The 24045-nt window shown below is 44.2% G+C and overlaps 1 protein-coding gene across 4 annotated transcripts in view; it reads left to right on the forward strand.

The window, feature by feature from the left end:
- Nucleotides 1-3037: 3037 nt before the first annotated feature.
- fgfr1a (fibroblast growth factor receptor 1a) overlaps nucleotides 3038-24045 on the forward strand; it is a 30527-nt gene continuing 9519 nt past the window's right edge. For 2 of the 4 annotated variants that reach the window (XM_031570219.2, XM_012830406.3), the window contains exons 1-8: nucleotides 3079-3401; nucleotides 10680-10869; nucleotides 16955-17145; nucleotides 17852-17996; nucleotides 18177-18266; nucleotides 19113-19285; nucleotides 21909-22032; nucleotides 22965-23155. In XM_031570219.2, the coding sequence (XP_031426079.1) occupies nucleotides 10710-10869; nucleotides 16955-17145; nucleotides 17852-17996; nucleotides 18177-18266; nucleotides 19113-19285; nucleotides 21909-22032; nucleotides 22965-23155 (1074 nt within the window). In that variant the 5' untranslated portion in view covers nucleotides 3079-3401; nucleotides 10680-10709. The other 2 variants (XM_031570221.2, XM_031570218.2) reach the window with 2 other exon arrangements.

The following is a 24045-nucleotide window of genomic DNA, read 5'->3' on the forward strand; positions in this document are numbered from 1 at the left end:
TTTTTAGGTCAGTGAATATTCTGCTCTGGGTTAACGCATGAGCTTTGCCCCAATTTCCAATACAATGGCCTTCTTGCTGAGATAATTCACCGTACCTCCATTCAAATGATCCTAATTCAATTATATCAAAGGAAGTTCAACTCAATTTAGCTTTAAGGATTACTTACAAAGGACACTAACATGCCTGAACATAAAGACCATTGGACAGGTCCACAGGATATCCAATTATTGGTTGCAAAAGGCATATGATTGCCTTTTGACTCGAACGGAAGTTGGAAACTGTAAGAAATTGGCCAGGTTCATATTAAGGAAATTACTTGAGGGAAAACCTTTTAAGAAGTGGTGCACATGGAGTGAATGAATCCTTGTCGTTAGTGTGCTCAGTCTTGACATGCAGCTCTCACATCTCTGGTTTACACATGAGCTGCTTTTAATGGATGCTGACCTCATGATCATTTGTATGCATCGGTGGGGGATGCTGCGGCTCTGCATACATTGGTAAACACACAGTAGATCTGAGTGGCATCAGTGCAGGTGGGAGACTGGGTTAATCATGAACAATGGTTTCATTTTTCTTTGAGTAAATCTGAGGTTGAAATTTTGCTTTGTTTAGGCATTATACTATACATAGTTCTACAAAGTTGGATAAAATCGTAGTATTTGTTTATTACGAAGGCAAAATGACTCACAATTGTAAACAGATAGGGAAAAAGAGTAAAACCGAATGCTTTTATGTTTTCCATCATTGACCAAGGTGTGTGTGTGTCTGCATGTGTTATCCAAGATCTTTAGCAGCACATCAGGACAGCAAGCTGATGTTATGTTCTCTGCGACATTTTTATAAACTGATCTCAGATCATATATGCAATTGCCGTTTACGGACAAAACATATAACTTTTTCAAAACATCTCAGCATCAGCCACAACAGATGACATTTCTGACGACTTAGGACTAACTCTACACCCCCTCTTTTTACCCCTAAAAAAAACCCACTGTCAGTCGACCCCTTGGCATGGTTGAGGGAAATCTCACATGGACAGCATCCTGTGTTCTTGCTCCATGTGTGCCCTCCATGTGCAGAGGCTCCTACACACGCAGCACAGGGGGAGGCTGAGCCTCATCCCAAGGTTCCTGTCATCATCCTCTTCAGAATGTCAGCGAAGGCAGTCTACTATTGCCAGGGCTGATCAATGCATGGCCCAGGAAAGTGAGGCCCATTTATGAATCAAAGATGAATGGCACTTCATTGAGCATCAAAGTCAAACTTCATATGGTCTTTCCAAACATAAATTATGCTTTTCATTGAAGAGTTGAACCATAGCCTATATGACATGGGTATGGGAGCCAGGTGGCCTTTTACTGTTGATCATTGTATCATTCTAGTGATGATTTATGTAACATTTTGTCTTTTTATATCTTTAGTTTCAAACCAAAGCTTCATCCAATCCAAGGAAATTAATTAAAAAAAGACCATTGTTGACAACTTTAACAGTTAATATTACATCCAATGTCCTTGTTGCCAAATGTATACTATATTTAAACTTATGTTAAAATGCCTTGACACCAATGTTACAAAGTGTTTTTTAACTTTTTTTTTTTTTCAGATTTGCAACCCCCAAACTTTCTTACTATTTCATTCATTCATTCTGTCTCTCTTGCCTTCCTCTGCGTCCCTCACCACCCTCATTAGTCTCTGTAGGCTTGGTTCACACCTCATTGTCACCTCCATTCATTGCTATATTTGGTGATAAGCCCTCTTTAGTAGGTCAATGGGACCCTTTCAGAGCTGTCTGTTTGCCCTCCAAAAAATAAGACTTGGGATAATGGACAATTAGCTAGATTTATTCTTTCTTTTTGGCTTTCCCAGTAATAAGGTTCAGGAGCCATTTCCTGTTCCAGAGGAATATCTTAATGTCCTGAACATAAGCATTGTGCTCTCACAGACTTTAAGCTGGAGCCCTGTGTAAGGAGAAGGAGGACAGAGGTATTTTGTACTCTGTGGGAACAGGTTTGAAACGTTTCTGAGTAGAAAATGCAAACATTTCGATGTGCCGAAAGTGCAGTGCCGGATCCATTTTCAGACTCCTAATTCCCATTTAAATGATTCCGATTCTGACCATACAAAACAAAATTGTTCACCTGTGGCCCATACACAATATTTCTCAAACAATATAAATATGTTTCTTAGAGATACCAGCCGAGGGGAAATCCGCATCTGAGCGCCTGAATTGTTTTCAGTGCAAATGATTGACTCAGGATGGGTTCAGAGAAAAGTCACACTGCTTCACAAACCCGATTATCTCCACTGGGCGTGTAAGACAGCTAATTACACCTCTGTAGACACTACACAGAGGAAATGAGATGGCCGAAAATGAATCACTGATAACATCGACTTGTGTCAAGTCAAGGAAATAATCCAGATGGATGTAAATCATAAGGATCACTGCTCAAAAGGTCGGAGATGGTGTGTTTTCCTTGACTTTTCACTGAAAAGCGTGATTGATCATTTAAGTTTAGGAAGCATTCTACCTGTCCACTAATGAATGAGTTTGCAGTTATTTACGGTTATGAATGACATCCTGGACATTTATATGAGGGTTTTTTTTGCGTAAATGTGGATTAACACACTTAAAATAAAAGGACCTCTACATATTTAAAATGTAGTCCTTGCTTGAGCTGGACTACATGTTTTCGATCAAAATAACTCCCTCTTGACAGCATATGAGTTAAAGGTACAGTATGTAGGCTATGTCATGCACAAAGCACCCGAATTATTAATACATAGAATGTACAAGACCATTAGTAGCCTAGACATACATTTCGCGTTAATGTCAGAATCATCATAGGCTATTGTTGTTCAAGACAATATTTTAAACTGAATTTCAGCTAAATGGCATAAGAACGAGTCGGTTTTAGTTGTTTTTTTAAAAGAAAAAAAAAAGAAATTAATTCCATTTCTTCGCACCTAGACTACAATCCCATAATGCAAATGGTGCTGCAAGTATGGGCGCTGAGGTGTTTCGAATGGCAGGGGGAGCCAGGTTTTAAATTCGGTGATGTAAGTGGTCTCTGAGCGCTGGTAGTAGGAGGTTTCCTCGAGCCCGGAATCTCATTTGTTTCTTCGCCACTTTTGGGGAGGCCGAGGGTCCGCACTCCTGCTCGCTCCACGACTGGTGACTAGTGAGAGTTGCGACTTCAAACAACTCTATTGAAAATATAATCATTGTTCGGGTATCACACATTTCAACCGTTTTCGAATAGTTTTAAAGCTGAGATTTCATACTATCTGGAACCTACGTTTTAAATGGATTTATGAGCCGAAGGACTGGTTACAAAAGTTGCTACTATCGGATAAACCCCCTCCAGAACAAAAAAAGGAACTACCGAACTTCTATCTCAAGGTAATAGGCTGCTTCTGTGTTTGCCATTTAGTAAGGTACTCTGCACTTGGTGTGATGTTTTAATAACGTTACATGCGTCTTCGTTACAATGATAATTTTGATCTGACTAGAACTTTCAAACCGCCACGCGTTGATGCTCGTTTTCTGACTGGAGTATTATTTGTGTGCGTGATTGCACGTCGTGAACAGATTTGTAACTTCGACGACGTGTTTTACGGAGACTTTGAGTCATGGAGGAGACCGTGCTGCCCCATTTACCGCCTATAGTCAATATGTAGCCCATTCCTTCATCTCTATTTGCGTCTACCCAGCGGAAGCAACCTAGGATACATGTTTGTATTGATGGGCAGCCGTTCTCTCTGGAGACGTGATAACCGGAATTCAACCTACTCAGGTTAAGATAACCATTGCCTAGAGCATTTCAAGTGGTTTCAATCAACTTTTGACGCGGTTTTCTTTGCTCCGTCCTGCCGCGCGAACAGTAGGCTATTTCACCTTACTAAATTCATTTGTAAAAATGCAACATCTCTCAGAGTTGCTAAACTGCTCATTCAGAAATGGCCACGTTAAATTGCGTCTGTCCTTTATTCTTAAAAAAAAAAAAACATCTATCTATTTGGATATCCGTTTGTTTGCCAAAACCGAAGATATTTATTTAAACTTTCGTATCACTTCATGTTTTCTCATCACTCTTTTCGTATACCCCCTCCCCACCCAGTTCAACCATTTCAGAGCTTGTAGGAGAACAATTGAACTGGGGTCGTCGTCATTTGCATGTTAAATACGAAAACAGAGGGTGAGATTGCCGGTTATGCAATTCATTTCACGCATACGACCTTTTGTTATGTGAGGTTTTTCATTTGGAAATGTATTTTACCATTAGGCCTAAGTGTCCACATTCTCATGCCCCAATGTCTTAAAAGGATGCCTCCTGCCAAGTTTCAGCCTCTGCCAGAAATCATGTTTGTTTGACGTCAAAGGACTGCATATCTATCTGTCAATCGAGGGGTGTTTGTCTTCAGATATCCTCCAAATTGTAGTATTTCTACTAGATTGTGCCTCTGACTTCTCCTAACATGTAGGGCAACCACAATATGTACACTTACTCACTCATTATCAAAAGCTGTTTGATGGCAGGGTTGGTGATTTGTCCAAATTTGTAATAACAGAATCAATCCATGCAATAATGTAATTGCCTTGATGGCATTACCTGTAATGCTCTCAATGCGTCAGCAAGTGGTTATATGTTTTGTGAAATGCAATTGGATATTCATTAGAGTCCTATAGGAGAGAATTATTTCCTCAACAGGAGAGGGGCATCACATTTAAACTACCCCTTTTTAATATCAAATACATATATGGCATTTTACTATTGCATTACCTCCAAATGCTGTTAACTTTTTGAAACTAAAAGCTCAGACTGACCAACCCGTGTGCTGATAGATTTAATTATGGAAATCAGAAAGAACACTTTTGAGTCCTACAGGATGTGGCCAGTGTTATAGAGCTGGGAGAAGACAGTAACTCATTAGTTCAGGTGCTTATCTGTCAACTGGATTACTAAAAACATTCAGGTTGTTGATGTAGAATATGCTTCACCAGTTACAGCTATGGTTATGTGGATGGAAATGCATCTGAAGGCTTCATCACAAGCATGTGTCCTCCCTTACCATATGCAGTGTAAGCTTTAGTTGATTGCACTGGCATGACTATGGGGAAAAAAATCAGTGTAATTGATATCCTAACTAGATATTTGTAGCCTGTGTTTACATCCGAAATGTAAAGGTAATATGTAGACTCTATAAATATCTGCATTATGCTTGCCATTACAGGACGACCCCTTGTTGCATAGACTGTATGGTTTCTCATCCATTCTGTATGTTATTTTTTGGTAGTTCCAAGCGTGTTTTTATTCACGTTTGCATATGGTTTGGGTAGGTACTGCCATGGCTTTCCCGCAACAAAACTGGCATCAGGTGGAGAAATGGTGGTCTGCAGCACCTCCACTGTCTGGGAACATGGTTGTACATGCCAGGGTGTATAGGAATGTGCGATGGAAGTATCACTGACTGATGATTGAAATGATTGGGAGGAGTACAGCGTTCAAGCGGATCTGTGCTCCCATTGGGAATGTTTCCGGAAGGAGGTTCTCATTTTAGCACAAGAAATGGTGGAGCGGAATTTTTTTCTGCCCTCTAATTTATGGGTTAGGGTTGCCATAGGAAAGTCGCCTAAGTTGTGTTAATAACAGTTTTCCGAAAAGGCTTTTCCTGAAACTTGAAAAGCAAGTAGGAAGTTGCAAGATATAAAAAACATTTCAATGCAAAAATAAAGCTTGCGACAGTACAAATTATGGTTGAAAGAATGGGCACATGTCTTTTGAAATCACTCCCTGCTTGTGTAATGACCTGTTGGATTGTAGTGGTTTTCGGATTCGTCTTTATTTACCTGTCAGATGGCCGATTTACTTCCAGAAACTTTACCCTATTCACACAAAACCTTTGATTTAAATTTGAGCTGTCTTGAAAGCGGAGAATCGTGTTGGATGCTAGCAGGCATCAAATTAATAAAAAAAAAAAATTGAGTTCAGAAAGTGGTTCAAGTTTCTAGCCAATACTCAGCCTGCAATCCATGCAATTGTCACAGCCTCTGAGAAGCCCTTTCCTAAATCAGGTGAAAGTGTGTGTGTGTGGGTGCAGAGGATCAGGCCCAGACTGCCTCACACCTCTCCTAATGGGACCCCTGCGGAGCTGCAGTCTCTAGGCTCCCCGCGAGGCAGACAGGCCCCCAGGAGGGGAGGAACAGCCGGGGTTAGACCTGCTGTCTCTGAAACAAATGCCCACAGCTCAGGAATGCTACGCATGGGCGACTGCGGATGGTAATTAAGGGGCTGGCTCTGGGCCTGGTGCCTACTCTGCTCCATATATCAGGGGGGGGAATCAAACACCCAGGGTTGTTGATAATTGCTGAAAAAACTACCATCATGAAGTGAGATATTTATAGCATCACCATGCATCATGGCTGAACTCAGGACAGTTAAATTCAGTCAAATGGAATGCAGCCGTGAAAATAACCTCTACGTTTAGATTGGAGCTTCCGGTTTGATACGTGACCTCTTTCACCAACATACTTTGTTGTTTTTTTTGTTAGCTTTTTTCCCCCAAATGACCAGGCTCTTTATGAAGCATGACTTACAAAAGCACACATTTTAGAGAAGTCATTTCCACTTTGTAGAGAGAGATTGAACTCCCCCCCCCCCCCCCCCCCCCCACCAAAATTGTCACTTGACTATTTAGACCTGGATGGAAAACCTGAAGTTGAAGTTAAAAATGGAAATGTCAAAAAAGTAAGCATAAAGACATTCCCTGCCTTTGCTTATGGAAAGTTGTGACCAAAAGAGGAACGTCCCTAGCTTGGAGAAGGAGGATGGGAGCGCTGCAGTGCTAAGATGCCAATGCTTCAACACACTTAACGGAGACGAACTGTTTTAATATGAGACGCGCCAATGACCAAGCGTGGGATCTGATGTGTGATGCGTGCTGTGGGGAAACTTCAAAGCAGAAATGCTGTCCAGTTGTTAGGTAAACATGGAGCAGATGCATTTGGCCAAGATAAACTGACAACGTTTATCTTGGTGTGCTGAACCTGGTGTCTGTCTCTTCTTAAAAAAAAAAAAGAAAAGAAAATTGTAAAAGAAAGATTGCCATCTCCTCTTCAGTAGTGGCACTATCTCTACTGCTAATCATTGGAATGATTGTAGTTTTAGGCTTCCGTCTGTTTTCTTGAGTTGTTTTGTAGGAGATGCATTTGAGGTTTAAAGCAAGTTGAATAAGATTCTTGTTGTTTTTGCCGCTACTCGATTACAATTGCAAAAGGATATAATTCCGTGGGAAATGAAACCAGTTTGAAATGTTTCAACTTGTTTTTACTTTACCTTTCGGTGATTTCTCACCCCCCCCTTCTGTCATTTAGGTCAAAAAAAATCTGTGGCCTGTAAGTCTTGGAGGGTGCGCTCGGAAAGTCAAGTTTGCACATGTTGTGGAAGCTCAGGAGTAGTGATGGTGGGGGGTTGTGGTGTGGAACTGATCCCGCATGAGGGAGGCCCCTAGAGGGGCCCTGGGGTAAAGTTGGTGAAAAGACCCAACCTCCAAGTCTCTGGTCGACGACTGTTTAGCCCTGTGTGACGCTGTGCTGCTAACCTCCCGCTTACCCTGCTAATTGTCAAGCTGGGTCCCTGCAGAATTCACTAATGAAAAGGACTGAAACGCATGCCTCCAAGTGCTCTCTCAATTGGCACTTCCTGTCTCCTCAGCGCAAGGCTGAATAGAAAGCCATTTAAATGTTCTGTAAGAAGCTTTTGTTAACAGATTGTTTGTCCAGGTTACTAAAGGGTAAGACGATTGAAAAAAAAATCATAGTTTTTACCTGGAAAAGGTTTATAGAAAGCAATTGTGGAGGTTGAGAATGTGAATTTATACTAAAAACCAAATTTCTCCACCTCCACACCAAGGCTACACCACAGTAGTAATTTCCATGTGCCTCAGTTCTATTTCATTTGTAACAAACATGCATTTATACATTTGTTAGAAGCCCCCAGGGTGTAAGTTCTCTTTCACAGTGGGTTGAGGGCAGTGGTTTGAAACTCTTACGCTGCAGTGATGCACACAGAGGAGGAGGGCGTTATTGGCGGTGGGCCTCGCGCGTTGTGGTCACCAAGCACTCCGGGGAGTGGAGGGCTGGTCTGTGTCGAGCGCTCTGGAGGACCGCCGGGCCGGCCGTCTGGCAGACGACCCGCGTCGGAGGCAGAGCCTCGCTAGGCTCCGTGGTGCGTCACCACTTACGGGGCTGAGGGCCGGGCGGCTGACTGGATCATATATGTCTATGGACTGGATCCCCACGGGCCTCCCTGTGACTCAGCTGCTGCAGCTGAGTGAAATAGTGTCCACCCCCCCCCCCCCCCCCACCCCCCTCCTCCTTTGGGCGTGCGGGTGTGAGATGGTGGGGTGGGGTGGGTTCTTGTTTCAATGGAATGCAATGGTGAAGTCCTATTCATGTCAGGCCAAACCCTGTAGCCTCTGGAGCACAGCTGGCCTATGTTAAATGCAAAGGCATGTCAGGGATTCTGATTCTTCTTCCGAGTATGATGGGTCTTTGTGACTCAACGCTTTGCTTAGTGGTTAGTCAGCCTCAAGATGCGCACACACACACACACACACACACACACACACAGTAGGCCCTAATTCAAAAAATCTGTTGAATACTCTGGTAATGCGGGCTTGCTGCACTTGCATAATTTAGAGAGGGTTTTTTTATTTACTTATTACTTATTGGTCTAAACAGGGACAGCTCAAATAGTTTAAAATTACTTCTTGCTTTAAATGGTGGTTGTGCCCTATGACCTTTTGTTGTTGTTGTTTTGGTTTTTAAACCAGCATATTCTTCATCATGCTCTATGTGTTCTCAATTCACAGAACCTGAAAAAGATTTGTGAGATTATTTTCTTTGACAAACAGTGGCAATTTGGTGAGGCCATCTTGACAGCCAGAGACAAATGGTGGCAAAAGGTCATGCCTGAGGCTCAAGCCAACTGTGAGGTGATGAATCTGTGGTGTGTGTTTGTGTTTGTGAACGGGGCAGGAGAAGCAATGGGGGCACTTCCTCTGCTGAGGTGTCGTATAACTGCCCCTAGTGCGGGCTGACGCTGTGTCCATTCCCTCTCTTTAGAGGCTCTTTAGAGGGGCCAGGTGTTAATTGCATCAGGCAGGTGCCACTGCATGATTGAGCGAGCAGCTCTGTGTGTCATAGGTGACTCACACTGCCGTGTTCCACAGTGCTGCTTCTGCCCGCTCCCCCACCCCAGCCCGCTCCTCAGTGACCACTCAGAGTTGGATCACAGTGTGACTCAAATGGAATGTGTGGTGACCCTACCAAAACTGACTAATCGCTTCTTGTAATCTTTTACAATCTTGGATGAATCAATGCAAGGTTGAATGTACATCCTGGGGTCTGTTCACTTTAGACTCAGCCCTGAGCTGGGTTCATGTGGTTCTGCTTGACAGCAGACCTTCAGTAGTAGTAGATCTCTTGTTTTCATCCTCTCTGGCCCTGGATTGGTGCGACTTCAGGATGGATCTCTTTTAATTATGGTAAAGCAATAGATAGGCCTTTGGCTTTAGGAAACTGGAGTCTGCTGTGAAAGTGATCCCTATATTATCCTGCATTTCGGTCTTCTGTTTTCCCCACTCCCCTCCCAACCCTTTAATTTGCGGGTGTTGTTTGACTGGGTCAACAGTTTTCAGCTTTCTCTGGCGGAAGTCTACCAGCCTACGGTGTTCTATTCTTTCTGAGCAGTCTAAATTATTTTTGAAGACATACTTTGCAGATTGTGGTTGCATTTTAAATACATAGTACACTGAGTGTTATTGTTTAAATTGCCAGTGCCAACACAAGCATGAGCACAATATCACTACCTTTACTAATGCTCTTCTAATGGGTAACACATAAGATATTTGTGCTCTCCAAGGATACTTACATAACTTCTGTTGCTATGGCTAATGTTAATATGATGGCTCGATGAAAATAGTCATTAAGCCTGCCGTACAGTTCAAATCCTGACCTGAAGCTCTCTCCTTTTGTCTGAACCCACGTAATGGCTGCTTGGTAGGCCTTTGTGGTGATATCTGCTCATTCAGACATGCGTCTTTTTTTTGCTCTTATCACCCGGTGAATGTCAACAACTGAATCCAAGTGGCCAGGGTACAGGCTGTTCGTGTTTGGCAATCATATAGCAACGCCTGAGGTTTTAGTTGCGTGTAACCAGCTTGGGCCGTCGTGTCGGGCAATAAAGACTGTTTAATTGGAGTCCTCTGCCACAAGATTATGAGAATAACAGACACAGAGCTTGAGATTTAGCAGTGACACCACTTGGTACGTTTGACTTGGCTGTCTTGTGGTCATTAAGCTCAGCCACTGTTTACTGATAATGAGCCGTGTTCGTTCTAAAACGGGTCCGTCTCGGCTCAGCAAGGTGTTCGGGTGTTCTTCTGAGCCGATCTAATTTCATACTGGGTCTATCTTTAATTTGGTTCTCAAAGTGTCCTCTCACAGACACGCCAACCACGTCTCAGCCATGGGGGTAGGAGGGATGTCCCTTCAACACAGTGATTATGGTCCTAAAAAAGCAACAAAATGATGAGTCCCCATTTACCTGCATCACGCGTCAGACCAGCTAATTTAGACCTCTCTCTCTCTCTCTCTCTCTCTCTCTGTTTGGCGTAGGTCTGCACACACACGCATGGTCCAGAGTTGATGCCCCTGCTGCCCAGATGGATTCCTCCATACAGAGTGTCCCCCAGCTGTGAAGCCCGCGGGAGGATGAGGACGATGGGGAGTGTGCTGCTGCTGCTGCTCTGGGCTCTGGCTGCTCTGGTGTCACAGGCTCAGGCCAGACCTGCGCTCACTGAAGAAGGTACGTTTACAATCTCGCTGACTGAAGATTTGAGCCATTTTTTTTTGTCTTACTCCATTTCCTCTTTTCATAGGGTGTACCTATATCTTGTAATAATCATATGGGTAAATCATTATGAAGATTCCATTGAGGTGGTGCCGATATATGGGTGACTGTTATTGTTCTTGCTTTGGTTAGCAGCACTGGCATGATGTATTCAGTTGACAAAGGTAACGTTTCAGTCAAATATGTGCAGTCTGGTATTGTGTGTGGTTATTATGAGTATAGGTGTTTTCACAGAAATGTTCACATTGTTCCTCTGGTTATTTGTAACGGTTGCATTCTAATCTCATAAGTAATGCAACTCAGAGGGCCTAGGAGGGAGTGGCATAAACCGGGTGGGTGAAGTGAAAAGAAAGAGGGAGATTAAAAAAGCACCAGTGAAACTAAATCCAGAAAAATGTCTCTTTGGCTAAATTCCAGTGACACTATGGCTGCCACCTCTCCCCAGTCTGGATGTGCAGGTTTGGGTGTTTCCTCTTTTGAAAAGTCAGAAGTGTGCTGTGCCACCCACGAGGATAATAAACCTGGACATTATAATTATACAAACTTTAAAATAGTGGGGTCTCTCTATCTCTTCCTCTCTCTTTCATGGTTACGCCTTCAAACAAATTAAAAAGGGTGATACTTATACTTCCTGGGAATAGATTGGGGGTGAAATGGCTCCCATGTGTAGCCTAAGGCAGTGCAAATACCTAGCTTCTCTTCCTCTGCCCTTCTCTTTTTTTTTTTTAAATGAAAAGGTATCTGTTGTCAAGGGAAGAGTTAACTCTTGGGGAGGGCGAAGCCATAAATTAAGTGCTTGAGAAAAGACAAACACAGCCAACAGACTTCACTTTGTGACTTTCTTTCACTGTGGTGGAGATATCATGTTTCTGGGAAAGAAAAAGTCTCTCTCTCGCTTTCCTCATCCCCCCCCCCCCCCCCCCCCCCCCTCTCTCTTTCCAAGCAAGTTAGCTACAGGACAGACAGATTTGACTGACAGCCAGCCCCCCACCCCCTCAAAAACATCCCTCCTTTCCCCACTGCTCCGTCACCAAATGGTCACTTCCTGTGTGTGACCCCATCGTCCACCTCTCGAGTCCTCTGACACTCACAGGCTGTTTGGCGAGGCCCAGCGTTGCCTCAGAGGCCTCCTGCCGCTCCAGTGACAGGCTCAGCTGTCAAGAGCTCATAAACTCGGACAGGCGTCAGAGGGTGTTTATTTCCCTTCTCTTTCCCTTTTTTTGGTCTGGAGGATAGGAGGCAATAGTGTGCCTCTGTGTCATCCAGATGTCACTGGCTTGACGGTGTTTGTCCAAATCTTCGGAATAATAGTCACCTTTAGGCGTACTTAACGTTTGTATTAAATGGGAGCAGTGTTTGACCCTTTAAGGTTAGCGCCTCAGATTGTGGTTGTTGTTGTTGTTGTCTTGAGGCAGTGAGTTCCTTCGACTGGCAGGTCCGCTCTGCAAAATAAGTCATTCAGAGGTGGGGCCCTAGGGAATTGTTTCCCAGCAAATTCCTTTAACTCTGGATTTCACTTCCTGTCCGAAGGCACAGGGCCGTGTCCGTCAAACAAACTTGAGAAGGACATTTAAAACTAAAAGAAATAAACACACACACACACACACACACACACACACACACACACACACACACACCTCACATATGGAGCCAGTTTGCACTGGTTGTTCCCATGTTTTGTTTCCAAGCCTTAATATAAGTGAGAGCTAATGCAAGGATGGAGCAACAGGCCTCCATTGCAGCGCGGCTGTGGCCCATGCCCTTGTCCTCAGCTGCTTCTCTTGACGCTGATTGAAAACATGAGCAGCTCACAGCTAGTTCTTCGGGTCGGGCTCATTAACCAACTTGTTTTTTGTTTATTTCCCCGGCACCCTTAGTCTCTAATGTAACGCATGTGTTGTAATTGTAACGTCTAGCCTCGCAACGTCCACCCCCCAACCCCCCCTTGTTTATGTACGGAAAAACTCTTAGCGCCGAAATTGCCATTCTTTGCACAAGCTGTCCTTGCTCCGTCCTTGGGAAGATGGAAAAGTACTCTGTGCCAGGGCCGGGGACTGCCGCCGTGGCAGCGGTGGTGGCTAGCAGCAGCAGCAGCAGCAGCAGGGTCTGCAGCAGCACACAGAGAACAATGGAGATGATTCACTGACAGCTGCTGATCTCACCCCCCTGGTGTATATTGTGTTTGGAGAGAAGTCTGACGGGTGTGAACAAACGCCGTCAGCATGCAGAAGGCGAGAGAAGGAGGGGGCCGTGGTGGACACGGCCTGTAACGAGGGTCAGCCTGCAGATGGGTGAATCGCGTAGTTGTATTCATTACCCCCCCCCCCCCCCCCCCCCAACACACACACACACACACACACACTTTAGCACTTGGTGATTTGTTTCCTAAGCAAAACCTCCCTGTGAGCCATTTGATGGATGGATGGATGATACACATACATAATGTGGATCTGGATCATGTAGGGTGGGCATCACAAGGCCTCATCACTGCCTTAGCAGGTCTGCAGGAACACCCCACCTAGATTCCAGTGATTGGAGGGCAAACTTTGATATGTTTTTACTTTCACCCCGACCACTAACCCTATCCCAAATCAGTCAGTCTCTCTTTCTCTCTGTCTTCCCCCTGCCATTTGCTCTCTCTCTCTCTCTCTCTCTCTCTTCCCCCTTGTTTCCAGCACTCAACCATCAATTCAGGTCAGGAAATCCCAGCAGTCATTCCCTCGCTGTATTGCTTCCTATCCTAACGGCGGCCCAGGCCCTACTCTCTGGCGCCAGTCGAAAGGCCCCCGATGCGGCTCATTCGCTGTTTTCCGAGCCCTCTTCCTCTTCTGGCCAAAACGGCCTTGATCGCATGCATTGCTTATTTGAAAAGAATCCACAACCCCCCCCCCACCCCCTTTTTTTTTGATTTTGTGTAATTAACTTGATTTTCAAGGATGTCAATCAATTGTTCCAAATGGCTTGAAGAGGGCACGAGAGCCCAAGCTCCTCCAGCTGGGCTTCTTTCTGAAAATGTGCTCTCGGATCCGACTTAATCCTATCACAGAGTCAGGAGGATCAACTGAGCCCCAACTTGTTCGTGGAATGTGAGTCCTAATGGGGTCTTCGTGCTCGGGTCTCTTGGATCTAAACTCCAAGCAGTAAACATTGGAAGATCTCCGGCTTGGGTTTTGATTTTATACATCCTGAGTGGTGCAAGGATCCAAAGGATTTAAAAATTGCAGCATTTGTAATTGCAACATTTTCGTCTTGTATATTCAACAGGAAGTTTTGACCTCTTCTTTGTTTTGACTCACTTTTGGTTTTGCGTGACCTTGTTGTTTACAGTGTTTCGTAGGAACTGGTAGGACATTTTTACTGTCTGGATACAGTTGCATGTAACTGCATTGGCAGTGATTTTAAATGGGCTAATGAAGAAACATCATATTAAAAAACACAATGATGAATGTAAGGCTGAACTTAAAGCTGTCCCAAGTGATACTCTGGTAGCAGGGTTTACATTTTGATAACTATCTTAAAAATAGAAGATCTGAGAAAAAAAATTGTCTCTTGGACTCCTATGTTATTTAATCAGCAAGTTTCAATTAAGCAGTGCTTTACTTGAGTTTAAAAATAGATATTCTGTTGAATCTGTTGAATCTTCAGCTAACTAGCTGAAAAGCATGCAAAAGCTCTGCAAACACCACAAACAGCCCAGTTGGCACTGATAAAAGCTTGCTAGCATGCTAACTGGTGTCTTTTGACGATATTGCTGGCAATGTCATTTTTAATTTTTTTTTTTACATTTTCACAGGGTGTTCAAGTCCATAACTCAGAACTACGTGGTGTATGTCCTGGATGGCTAATGGAAACGACATGTGTTTATCTGTCCTTCACATGACCATATACCATCAAAATGTATTTGAAGATGATGCAAAAAACAAGTTGCCTATAGAAACATGCCTCAAAAAGTTGTAAAGTCCTGCATACTGTTGCTTTAAGACAGACAGAAGTAAGCAAGAAATGATAATATAGCTTAGAGCCACTTTAAGTATGGAAATTAACCCAGCCTGTCATGGTCTCTAAGCCTTGTCAACATAAGACTGTGACAGATGCACAAACCCTGCATCCGTCTGTGCTCCACATCAAAGCGACAGGCGCATTTACAGAGCTTTTATGGGATGTTTTTATAGCGTGCTTGTGGCCTGTTTAATAGTAGGAATGTTGACAGAAGCATATCAGCGCAATGGACACCAGGCTAGCCGTGAGCTGTAGCGACAGGGACAGAGAGAAAGAGTGAGAGTGTAGAGTAGAAAGGGGCAGGGAAGGAAAGAGGAAGCTGGAATGGTAGTCTGGAGTTTTAAGCTGTGTGTAAACGGCTCAGCTCAACCCTATTCTCTGCCGTTTCCCTCTACTGGCTTTCCTTTTTTTCTGTTTGGTTTTAGGATGTTTTTTTTTTTTTAGGAGAAAGTTGATCCTACCCCCTGGCCCCTTTTCCTGCTGGGATTAGGGGGCTGTCAGACATATGCAATCCAGGAAATACCTTTACTGGGCCCAGCTAGGGTCACCATGGCAACTGGCCCTGGAACCTGCCACTTCAAGCCCCCCCCCCCCCCCTCCTTTTTTGTTTCTCTCTGGCTTTTCTCTATCTCTGCTTCTTTTGGTTGTCTGCGCCCTTTTATTGTGTTTGTTTAGGTAGTTGCACTGAGGCAGGGGGAGGGATTACTTGAAGAGGTCAACCAATTGCCTTGCCTTGAATACGTCACACCACGTGGCAAGAAAAAGCACTGTAAAGATTCTCCCCCTCTGAAAGTGTCATTTGCATCTGTTGCTCAATCACTCCTTCAATGATTGTGCTCACTTAACTTTTGTCTGCTCCATGAATGTAGTTTTAGTGTGGCATTCTACTGAGCTAGAGCTGATGGCAAGGCTTTTATCTGTTAAGACCTCTTTTTTAAGGAAACAATGTTTAATCTGAATCCCTACCTTCATCCATCCTCATTCACGCCTCTTCTTTTCCCCTCTCCAAGTAATTGTACCGCCACTATTCACCAAAGTGACTAATGGCTATTATTCCAGCCTTGTGTAATTGACATTGATTTGCCTTAACATTGTTCAAGACCATGATAATTGGCCAGTTAGACCAAAATGCACTACATGCAAGCAAGTACTTTACTTAATTGCATATACTGTGTGATTTGTAGGCCTGCATCTACACTAAAAACTACTTTGCGTTCCTTGTGGACCATGAAAACGGCGTGCTTGTCTCTGTAAGAGCCAGACCTATAACTGTTGTGTTGTTTTTGTAGCCGTCAGACAACCGCTTGGTGATAGACGGTGTGTCGATCTAATTGGTTTAGCCCGCGGTTCCTCTCTCCCCCGAGATGGCATCATCGCTGGGAACTGGGGGGGGGGACTCAGGTGGCCGCCCCCAGACCCCCTAAACCCATTTTAGTAATTAGATTGGGCCTGCCCCTCCTCAAGTTGCTCCCAGCCAGCTTGATGATTGGCCTGTGACTAATTCAGGGTCCAATCGAATTTTGCGAGGAAGGAGTAGAGATGATTGGGGCTGAGCTGCTGGAAGGTTATTACTCGGTCTAAGCAAACAAGGGCCCTGTTTCCAGTGAGTGGGTTTCCACCTGAGAAAGACAGTCAGAGAGAAAGAAAAACCCTATATGTATATTATAATACAATACAAATATATATATACTGTATATATATCCGATATTGCTGTTAACCAGATTCATAGTAAAGCATTGTGCTACCTTAAGATGGGGACAGAAAAAGATTCAGTAGATAACTGACTTGTTCTTTTCAATTTCCAGTATGTAATGAATTTAAAGGCTTTTAAAACATGTTTTGGCCTGTTCTTACCACGAATACATTTAATTTCCAGCAAAAGCTAGTAGGTGACAATGTAGTGACAAATTGATGAATCTGATTTCAGTTGCATCACTTAACGATCTTAAACTTGATTATACATTGTGTTTGTGTTTGGAAACATCAGTAATATTTTTAAATAAAAAAAATATCAAATAAAAACAAAATCCTTTTTCAACAGAGCATTCCCTTCCTGGGCACATCCTACAGCCAGGCCTACCAGCCAATCGGACAACAGTGGTGGGCAGTGATGTGGAGTTCGAGTGCAAGGTCTACAGCGACCTCCAAGCACACATCCAGTGGCTGAAACATATTGAGGTCAATGGGAGTCACGTGGGTCCTGATGGTCAACCCCTCATCCATGTCCTGAAGGTAGGACATCGTGTCTCCTCAAGGCATCAGTGTCATTTCTCTTGCGGGTGTTGAGTCATCTTGTCTAGAGTGTTCTGTCTCCGGCTCGGGCCCAGAATGTTCTCTCTCTTTGGGGCAACAGATCACGATATCAACAAAGTTGTTCTGTGGCAAAACTGACTGTCCTCGTGTGGCATGACCTGTTGTACTTTCTAGTGCTGATGTCCCGAGGGCTGGCTTGTGTGAAACACTCAGTTAAAAAAGCATGCCTTGTAGGTATCAGGGCATATTGTAATGTACGTAAGGAACCATCAGTAAAGAGAGATAAACAATGGACTGTAAATTTAGGCTAAACAATACACCCTAAACAGTTCCTCTAATGAACACCAAGAATGGTGTGTAATACACTTAAGTTACCTCAAGGTAAAAATTCCCTTGCTCTTCAAAGTCCTCAGCTCTGCTCTGAGATGTATCCTGTCTGAATTCCTTGGCCACTCTTTTGTTACTCTATTGCGCTCATGACCCCCCCCCCCCCCCCCCCCCCCATGTTATATTTTATTGGCAGGACTATTGGGGAAACTATGTTGCTAAAGCAACACACATACACACATTGGTTATCTGAATGAATTGTAGAGTTTTTTTTAGTTTTTTTTATCAGACAGTGCTTCCTTCCCTGAACTGTTGTTTTTGTTTGCCCACTAATGGCCTTCACTTGGAATCCTTTCAGACCTCTGGATCCAACACCACTGAAAAGGACATGGAAGTCCTCCAAATAAGGAATGTGTCCCTGGAGGATGCCGGGGAGTATACCTGCGTCGCTGAAAGCTCCTTGGGGCGTTTTCATCATTCGGCTTGGTTAACCGTTTACAAAGGTGCCTGCTGGATTTCATTCTACAACCCTGGTCATGTCGCATTAACTTGACAGATTGAATTTTGAAATGTGCTCCGAGCTGAAGTCCATTCTAATAAAAGTGCTCATATGTTATGCAATGACAGCCAGCATACCTACTGAATAGACATTAGAACAGCTTTTTTTTATACCCTTGGAACAGATCCCCTGATGTCTTCTGAAGATGACGATGAGGAAGAGGACGAGTCGTCATCTGAAGAGGCCAAGCTCTCCAGTAGCCAGAAATTGATGCGTGAGTGTCTCAACATTTTAATCAGTTCTTGGGTTCTGTTGGTCTTCTTTTAAGATTCAGAACTAAATGATGCATACTGTGTACTGTATAAACAAGCTTGCAGGTGTATTCCATCGCATTTTGAAAAAGTCTCTTTGTTACAAAGGGCATTTCTCAAATTCATGTCCTAAATGATTGTATTACCAGATGGAACTGAAAAGCGTTTGCCTCAAACCATCTAGTCAGTGATTTGTCTTGGTTTTCAGCTGAAGGTAGAGTCAGGCCAACTCTGTGACTCATAGCAGTCACGAGAAACAATCTTCAGTTAAAGGCAAAGCCTCTGAGAGAGAACTGAGGATTAGTATTTGACTCGAGGGTGTTTATGAATACAGGTGGGCATGCTAAGGCTGAAACCACCGCCCTGTCTGGTGTCTCGCACCGCGAGGAGGGACTGGCAGCACGGCTGGTTATCACCCTGACTGACCTTGGATCTAGAAGGGCTTAGACACACTCATTTATAGCCGAGTTTGAATGTATGTAGGAAGGTATTTGAGAGCTTTTAATCAGTAGTGCAGGTGATTTAATAGCAGTGTGGTAAGTTGTCCATTTATTTAATCTGAGTGAGTACAATAAATAAAATTAATCTTCGATTCTTCCATTTGAGTCGGTTCGATTCTTAGCCACTGCAAGATGCCTTTGCGAGTTAGCTTTGGATAAAAGGTTCTACTAAATAAATACCAGACTCTTTCCCTCACCTTTAAAAAATATGACCACTGACCTTTACACCTATATTAGTCATACAATATCTTCATTTCTTTCACCTCTGCCATGAGTCATCTTTCTCCACTCCTTCCCTCCTTTTTTCAGCAATGGCCCCACAGTGGGCTCAGCCCGAGAGGATGGAGAAGAAGCTTCATGCCGTCCCGGCCAGCAAGACGGTGAAGTTCCGCTGCCAGGCCAGTGGCAATCCCATGCCGACGCTAAAGTGGTTTAAGAACGGCAGGGAGTTCAAAAGGGATCAGCGCATCGGTGGATTCAAGGTAAACCTTGACCACCACACATCAGATGTGAGCCCTCTCTGTCTGTGGAGTATTCCACAAGAGGCTTACACAAAGGATATGATTTTAATTTGTTTTGTTACAACATGTCTGGGGCAATGCCAATTTTGTGCAAAGAATTCAGTGGACAACTCTGTGTTTAGTAGCATTGAGAAGACCTTTGAATATTTAGTGTTTTGAAAAGAACAGCATTGCTTCTCAGTAAAAAAAACACCATAGAATTAAGACCACCACTGAATTATTCCCATTCCATTTGTCCATTTCCGCTGCACTAATGTTTGTGTTGATTGCATGCATTTCACTAAAACATTTGATCGGTGTCCTTATATGGATACACTCAAGGTTCACACTTGAGGCCAGGTACTGAAGCCCCATAAAAGAGGTAGTATTGTTGGGTTAGACAAGCCTGTGGGATTGTGTTCCCTGTATCTGCCGGATCCTGGACACGCTCACTGGATGTTTGCGTGTAGAACAGCTGGTTGTGTTTTACAGCAGAATATCCTCTGTGCCTAGATGGCTAGTGTTTCAAACCCCAGCAGACCCGATTCGATTCCAACACAAGCCTTCACTATGCATGTTTAGAGGAGGTTATGGACTGTTTGCAGCTGTAAAGCTGGTTGTTTGCTCATAACTCTAAAAAAAAAAAAAAGACAGAAGTATGAGCAAGGCTTGCTCATTAACATCTGCATGCTGGTGTACTGAGTCCACTGAACTCTACGAGTCCTTGCCAACTCATCTCATGAGTGTGAAGGGACAGCTCATGGTGTGCTGTCCCATTTTAGTGTTGGTCGCAAATAGCAATTGAATGGCTTGTCGTTCTTCCTTCCAGCATGTTCCAACAGTCTTTCTTCACTTGAAGTAAACTCCGTCTGCCGTTTGGTTCTGTCTCCTGACGTACAAACAGGCTTTAAGACAGCAGAGTTAAACCGCATATCACTCCCGCGTCTAAATTCACAACAGTCACCGTATTATTCTCAGAATACAAGAGGAACAGAACGTCCAAAAAGACAAATTATGAAAGGGTTATTAAACAAAACTGCAGTCAGACATGAAGTCAGATTTTCCACTGGTTAATTAGTGCTGGTAAAGGCAGTGTTCTTTTTTTTTCTGTTTGTTTTGGTTTTCTTTGCCTCTCCTCACTGACCTCAAGCACAACTGCTGCTTCCAATCATAGTGGACGTTGTTTTAAGTTTCCTGAAATCGTCAGAAACCCAGTGCCAGCTCCACGTTCAGACTTCTTGTCCTCCTCCTCCTTCCCCTCCTCTCCGCTGGCACAATGAGAGTGTGTGAGAGCCCAAGTAAGGCCTGGTGCCATCCATGCCCTGAATAGGAGGAACGTGATGTGGGAGAGGCGGCTGTTTTTTTCTCTTTTTTTTTTCTTCACCGTGTGCAAATTGAAGACATATGGACGCTAATATGCTTGCACAGAAACATTAAAAAACACCTTCTCACACACAAAGAAACTACACTCTCTCTCTACATACTCAAGACTCGGTATTTAACACATCTCAGCCTCAATCCTGCTCACTGTTTATGTATCATTAGGACCGTGTAAAAACCTTTCAGGCCAGTGTTCACGTCGGGGTTTAAATGTACTGTAGCTTCAGCCTCTGGCCCCTCCCCCCCCTCACTCGTTCTCCACAGCATCTGTGTTTCCCATCAAGGTGTTCTCCTGCCTTGTCCTAGACCCCCCCCCCCCCCCCCCCCCCCCCCCCCCCCCCCCCAGCTGGGACACATTACAGTCCTTCCTCTCGACTGAGCCAGCTCCCTCCTGCTCTGGCCGCTCGCTCATGCTTCAGTCTACAACCCCCCTCCACACACACACACACACACACACACACACACCAAATTCCCATCTGGACTCTGTTTTCTGCTATGGAGGGGCCGGGGCAGTTTGTGGTAAATGGGTGCCTCTGACCCTTCTGTGCTCCACCCCCCTCTCTTCTCTGAAGCTACGCAGGGGTCTATTGTTGTTTCATGTACAATCTTAAGTGTAGTACCTGTGTGTGTGTGTGTGTGTGTGGAGATATATAAAGTGGGGGTGTTGAGGAAACAAGGCAGACTGTATGCATTCAGTGAAGCACGGCACATCTGGAGCAGTACAACACACACACAGACACACACACACACACCTACATACCTACCTACTTACCTTAGCATTTGGTGTGTGTAATGAGTAAAAATTCAGTGCTCGGTTAGATGTCACGTTTGATCTGATGTGTGCCATTTCCGGTCTACTGGAAATGGCAGCAGTTACTGTGCAGTGCAGATCACCTGTCAAGCTTGTGGAGATTTACAGCATTAATCATGTGTGTGTGTGTGTAGGTATATGTGCTTTGCTCTTTAAACAGTGTTCAAGAAAGGGGACAAGAAACACCCCAAACACACCCTTTTAAGATGTTTGATGATATTTGAGTTTTGCTGTGAATTTGAGTTATTTGTGCAAATTTGTATTAGTGTGTATGTAACTTCTTCATACAGCACAAAGCATATACCTGAACACTTGTGAAAGAATATGTTTATATCTTTAGAAGATGATTTATTTCATCTTGTTAATGGATCGTCACTGTGGATGTATGATCTTAAATCTTGCTGTTTTCCTCAGGTGCGAGAGCACATGTGGACCATCATCATGGAGTCTGTAGTGCCCTCAGACAAGGGGAACTACACCTGTGTGGTGCAGAATCAGCATGGCAGCATCAACCACACTTACCAGCTGGATGTCGTAGGTCAGTGCTATGTCGGTTAGCCTTATGGAAACCCGTGGAAACAATTATTTGTTGGTTTGCCGTTACCACTGACCTATCCTAAGAATGCACTGAAATAGACAAGAGAAGAATAGAGACAATGAAAAGTGTGTAAAAAATGATGTGTAAACATGCTATGTCAAGTAGAACAATAGGTTAACAATTATAACACAGTCATGTAAAGTCTGCGGTGTGCGAGACGTAAACAGCAAGGTGAGACGAGGCCAGGAAGGAACCTGCTTCACTCACACTGGTCTGTGACTCGGCCACATCTGAGTAACCCAGTCAGTCTGAAGCACGCCCCATTGGCCAGTAAAGCCTTGCTGGGTTTTCTAAGGGCATGACATCACCCCATAACCTCGCCTCCACTGATTGGTTTTGATACTGCGCTTTGAGAGCAGGCCTAATTTGCCCGCTCTCAAGGCGCCATGATCTCCACAATCAAAGAAAAGCAAAGCAGATCTGAGTTGGGACATTTTGTCTCCGTGCCAGAGTTTTCTGCTTCATTACCCAGGCTCTTATTTATCGAGCATCGGAATGAAGCCGAGGGGTTTTTTTTTTCCCCCCTCCCTTTAAGCAGCTTTTAGCCTCTGGACTTCAGTCAACTTATTTAACTGTTCCAACTGAACCAGGGGCAGCTGCTCTGACTTGCAGTCATTTCGACAAAATGGCTGCAATTATACTAACGGAGACTGGACTGGATAAGTGGATCTTTTGGATCTACGATTTGCTGGACCATGAAATTTTAGTCTCCGTGTTGTGATGTGATTTAAGATCTGATGTGTATTAGGCTAAACTCAGACCAGACGTTCTTATAGCTCTGATATACCTCTGATATACTTTTGAGGCTTTTTAAAAGACATTGTGTGTGTGTGTGTGTGTGTGTGTGTGTGTCCGTGTGTCCAAATACACAGAGCGCTCACCTCATAGGCCTATCCTACAAGCAGGCCTTCCAGCAAATCGCACTGCGGTGGTGGGCAGTGATGTCGAGTTTGTTTGTAAGGTCTTCAGTGACCCCCAGCCCCACATCCAGTGGTTGAAGCATATTGAAATAAACGGGAGTCGTTACGGATCTGATGGCTTGCCATATGTCCAAGTGCTAAAGGTAAGACATTAAATCTGTCACCCTCAAGACTCTATGTGTGGCTTTCTGTGTGAATCAACCTGTGACCATCCACTCATGACATGTCCCCATTTTAAGCAAGATAACATTTTAAGAACATATTAAGAACCCCAGTCTACTGGTAGCACTGTACAGCTTTATTTGTCCACAATGCCTCTGTTTATTTGTGCACCTGTTGCCATGGTGATGTTTACTGACTGCCAGATTCTGTGACCTTACATGGCCTGATGTGTCTGCCTTTGACGCCTGTTTCCTGTTTGCAGCATTCAGGGGTGAACAGCTCAGACACTCAAGTGCTGATGCTCTCCAATGTGACTGAGGAGGAGAGCGGAGAGTATATATGTAAAGTGTCCAATTATATAGGCGAGGCCAATCAGTCGGCCTGGCTCACTGTCACTAGGCCAATGGCTCAAGGTAACCCTTCTACGGGAGCCCAGAGGGGTCATGGCAGATGAGGAAAAGATTTAAGGGAGGGGGAGGAGGGGGGATGAGAGGGTCAAGAAACCATGATAAAGTGTGGAAGGTTATGAATAAGCTTGTCTCTCTCCTGACTCCATTCCCTGCTCACTTGATTTTCCTACTTGTGAATGATGCCATGGAAAAGAAAATCCCAGCAGAGCCTCCTTTGGGGAGGGGGGGGGGGTTATTTTAGTATGTTTCCACAAGGATTTGTATAGGTTTCCCATTTAGTGAACTGCAGCCGGTGTGGTTTTCGTAGCTCTGCTGGATGAAATTCCATGTGGCCCATCTCGTGCATGTAGAGATGGACTGAAGCGGGTAGGCTGGGTTTCCCCTCTCTGTCCCTGATCTCTTCTCAGATGGTGACGGGTCTGTGCGCGGTGAAAACATTGTGCGCTCTCTCTCTCCTCAGC

The sequence above is a fragment of the Clupea harengus genome, chromosome 7 (genome assembly GCF_900700415.2).
Source record: "Clupea harengus chromosome 7, Ch_v2.0.2, whole genome shotgun sequence".
Classification (NCBI taxonomy): Eukaryota; Metazoa; Chordata; class Actinopteri; order Clupeiformes; family Clupeidae; genus Clupea; species Clupea harengus.